This window comes from Frankliniella occidentalis, unplaced genomic scaffold (assembly GCF_000697945.3).
Source record: "Frankliniella occidentalis isolate FOCC.00 unplaced genomic scaffold, Focc_3.1 Scaffold16, whole genome shotgun sequence".
Lineage (NCBI taxonomy): Eukaryota > Metazoa > Arthropoda > Insecta > Thysanoptera > Thripidae > Frankliniella > Frankliniella occidentalis.
The window spans coordinates 2,586,419-2,590,464 of record NW_026267146.1 but is presented as its reverse complement, the minus strand read 5'-3'; the positions used below and the strand labels follow the sequence as shown (position 1 = coordinate 2,590,464).

Below are 4,046 nucleotides of genomic sequence, written 5' to 3'. Positions count from 1 at the left end.
GGGGCGGGGGCGCCTCAATCAGGGCAGACTCCTGCGTCGAGGTGAGCAGGTACGCCCGCTGGCGCCGTGAGAGTGGGCAACCCATCCAGCCCCGTGGCACGCACCGCTGCGCAACGCCGCGCTGCGCCGCGCCTTTAGCCGCGATGGACCTTTCGGGGCGGGAGCCTTCGCCTCGCTTCCCACGGGAGGCTGGACCTGCTGCTGCTGGACCTGCTGCTGGACCTCCGGGACGCTGCGGTGGCGTGCCTTTTGCCTGTAGCGGGCGAGAAGGCGGTAAAGGGCAGTCGCAGCCCCGAGCATTAGCCCCCTCTCCCCCCTCCCTCATCCGAGCTAAGCCCCTGCCGTCCTGAGGGCAGGCCACCCGCTCAGCTCGGATGTATTCAGCGCCGAGACTTTGCCTAACTGCCAGGCGCTAGCGTCTCTTTCGAAGCCCACGCCATCTTACCCTTTTTCTTTATCCTCTCAATTTCTATCCGTTCTTAAGGTGCACACAAACAGAAACTCTGCACGAGCAATATCGACGAAACATCTAAAACTCGTCTCGTTCGATCCTCCCGTAATGCAAAATTCCCCCATAAATATTGCCTTAAAACTTAAAATGCCAACTCGCTACTCTCTTCCTCTCTCGCACACACACTATCTCGCTCTCTCTCCCTCGCTCTCTCACGCCGCTCCCACTCCTGCGGTGAGGCCGGAGGGTGGAGGGTGCTGCGGCCGGCGGTCAGCGAGGCGACTGCGCCGCGGGTCGAGTCGCTAATGACTTTGGGAATGGCGAGAGAGCGACTATGGGACCAATGGACCAGCCTGAACCAGCCAATGGCGGCCAGTGACACGTACGAGTGTGCCAGCTGCCGGCCTCTAGTGGCTGCCGGTGGCGGCTTTGGAGGTTCCTGTAACACGTTTGCCAGCCTCTGTCGGCTCGCGCTGGCCGCTTGGAGGCTCCAGTGACACTTCTCGTGCTAGCCTCTGCCGGTTCTCGCCTGGAGGCTCCAGCGGCGGCGTTGAGGCAGTGGCTGTCGCGCTTTGCGCCCTATATGCTGCTGTGCCGTACTCACCAAACTCGAGGGCCGGCTTGGTGAGCGGGTTGGAACCCGGCGGCAGCGCCCACAAGTCCGGGTTGAAGGGGACTTCCTCGCCGTGGCCCTGCGTGCCGTCGAGGTATGGCCCGTCCGAGTGGTGTCCTTGCATAGGCCCTTGGTGGACAGGGCCCGGGTCCTGCTGCGGCGGTGGCCGCGGAGGCTCGGCGGTGTCGTGCTGCGGCCGCTGCGGGGGTCTCTGCTGCTGGTGCTGGGCCGCGGCCGGCGGCAGCGGCTCCTCCAGGTTGTCGAAGGGCGCGTGGCCGGCGTGCTGCGGGAAGGCCATATCGTGAGCAGGGTGAGCAGCAACCGTGGGTATGCGGTGTCAACCCTCTCTTTTGACTAGAGCTTTTTTACTGTTCTCTCGGAAATATGAGAAAAGGGGGAAGAAAAATGTAAACTGATACTCCAGAGAACACCTCGGACGACGCCAGGACCAGGAAGCGAAAAGGATAAGGTTAAGGGTGACTCCGGAAGGTAAGGGACCTTTGCGGGGTGGCTAAGGCCAGTGGTAGGCCCGAGCAAAGGGGCTTAGCGGCGGGGGTGGAGGGGGATGAAGGGGTAGGGGTGGTTCCGGTGGGGGCCGGGAGGGGGAGGTAGAGAAGGCCGCTCTGAGCCCACTTCATCTCAAGCCCGGCCTGTGTGCCTGCCACTGCGCTCCACCCACCTCAGCCCGCAGGTCGCCCCAGGGCGGCGACGACGCCAGGGGCGGGCGCAGGTGGTGGGGCCGCTGCAGCGAGGGGGCCTCGGGGGGCTCGCCGTCGCACTCGGGCCGGCGCACGTACAGGTCGAAGTCCGGGTGCTGGTTGATGCGCGCCGACGAGGTCCGGCCCAGCTCGCAGGTCGTGTTGCCGCCGCTGTGCACCCTGCTCAGAAGAGAAAAAAATCGGTGATAAACAGGAAAATTCGGGGGGAAAAATCAAATAAGAAATTCAAGAAAAATCAGAAGAATCAAAACTTTTCAAAACATAAAATACACTGAGAAGTTGTGTCTTCTTGCATTTATGGTTGGGGAACCCTCGGAGTGCAACCGCTCCGCATGTTTACATTCGCACACCATATCACCGTTACCCCACCGTTCCATGCCGATGGTCGCCCCGGCGGAAACTACACAGCCGTGCCCACTCGAGCAGCTCTGCTGCTTGCTTGGCTTGCTTGGCTTGCTCGCAGCCGGGCGCACAGGCGGACTCACCCAAAGCTGAAGGCGCCGCACGGCGGACGCGAACTGCTGCAGCGGAGCTCGCACTGCTTGAGGGTCATCCCGGACACCACGTCCACGATGTCGCCCGTCGGCAGGCGCTCCGCCACCGCGGCTCGCTCGAAGCAACCTGGAGAATCAGAAGGCATACATTTGAGTCCATGACGACAGACAGACAGACAGACAGACAGACAGACAGACAGACAGACAGACAGACAGACAGACGGCTAACAGTCATTTTCACACCTTCACGTGACTGCCAAGTTCAGCCTCTGCAATCTCTCACAAGGCGCCTGTTAGGTAGGCACCGTCTTTCACTGCAGTGCTTGCGGGCACTGCGGGGTGGCCTACCACGAGTCTCACAGGCGCTCAGCTCTCGTAATTTGCTGAGGTATAAAATAACCCGGACGTGCTTTCTGGACGATCCCTTACAGGACACGGTGGTGCGTTCTGATGCGCGGTGTACGTGGTTTCAAAGGAAGTATATCATTTGCGCGAGCGGCGTGGCGCGGCGCGGAAGGCAGGAGTATGATAAATTTCTGATTGCGTATCTCCGCTCCCGCCGCGGCCAATTTCGCATTTTCATTCTCGGTGCGCTATCGCGGCTATCGCGGAATCAGAGAGGCGCCTCCCCCCTTCCCCCTCTGCCGACCACCCCCACCCCCACCTGCCAGGCTACCCGGCCCTGCCCTTGTCTGTCGGGAGCTCTCCGCCCCGCAGCCCGGGCCTCGATCGGTCGGCTCGGATTGAAATAGAAAAAGGCGGGTGGGAAGCCCCGTTCCCGCGCCTTACACTTTTCTGGCTTTGGCATTCACGAGTAAATGAAGAGAAATGACAAGACACGAAAAATCTGAACTTACGCGCTGCACGCACAGCCGGCAAGCCGGCACCGCCCGCCTGCCTGACGCCTGACGACGCCAGGATAGGCCACCGGCTCAAACAGTGTGCTTGTTTATGGCCTACCAGTCAGGCGCTCCAAGTGGTCCTCGTCAGATCACCCACTTTCCTATTCAATCTGACGAAAAAAAAAACTCACTTCTCACATGTGATCATAAAGACACTCACATTTTACTATTAAACCTTTTTTTTTTTACTTTTTTACTATTTTTTTACTGCAAATAAAAAGGAAAGGAAACGCTATTAGATACTTGAGAAAACTTAAAACATTCTTTCTGGAGATTTGAAGGCCGGGTAAAAACGGGAAAAAACAAAGGATGCAGAAAAATGAATTTTCAAATTTTCACGGAAAATTTTCCGAAACAAGCGGTTTTTTCCGGTGGAAAACTTTAACTTTTTCCGGAAAATTAAAATCTCTAATTCTTTCTCTACGTCCTTTCGTCATTCTCGGTCATTCCAGTCGTCAACAAGAGTCGGTGGCGCTACTCCACGTCCAAGAGGTTACGGTTCAGAGCACGCGCTCGAGGCGCGGGGTATGGCCGCGAGGTCAATTGTTTCGAGCAGGCCAGGCCAGGCACCTCGGGCTTGCGACATGCGGATGACATCAGGGTGACATCAGGGTGACATCACTGGCAGGCCGGGAGGCAGACACGCCAGCTCCGTGACAAGGTAAGTGCGAGCGGCGGCGACGCGCGGCTCCCGTGATCCCCATGGCACCGTGAAGGCTGCCTCGCGGCGGGACGAGGCGTCGCTGTTTGGTAGCATCCCCCCCCCCCCCCCCAAACTGACAAGGTGGGTATCGGTTTGTCGGCAGCGGGGCGGATGTAGTGGAAAGGGGGATGAAAAAAGGCAGCGCAGGGGCGTCGACCCGAGTT

General features: G+C 59.2%; 1 protein-coding gene across 1 annotated transcript in view; it reads right to left on the bottom strand.

Moving 5' to 3' along the window:
* The window catches only part of LOC113208250 (translation initiation factor IF-2), a 43,108-nt gene that overhangs the window by 31,373 nt on the left and 7,689 nt on the right, over positions 1-4,046 (bottom strand). Inside the window, exons 2-4 of the mRNA XM_052264154.1 lie at positions 2,269-2,404; positions 1,744-1,942; positions 1,056-1,347 (exon numbers count right to left, since the gene is read on the bottom strand). Of these exons, the coding sequence (XP_052120114.1) occupies positions 1,056-1,347; positions 1,744-1,942; positions 2,269-2,404 (627 nt within the window). The remainder of the gene's footprint in view (positions 1-1,055; positions 1,348-1,743; positions 1,943-2,268; positions 2,405-4,046) is intronic.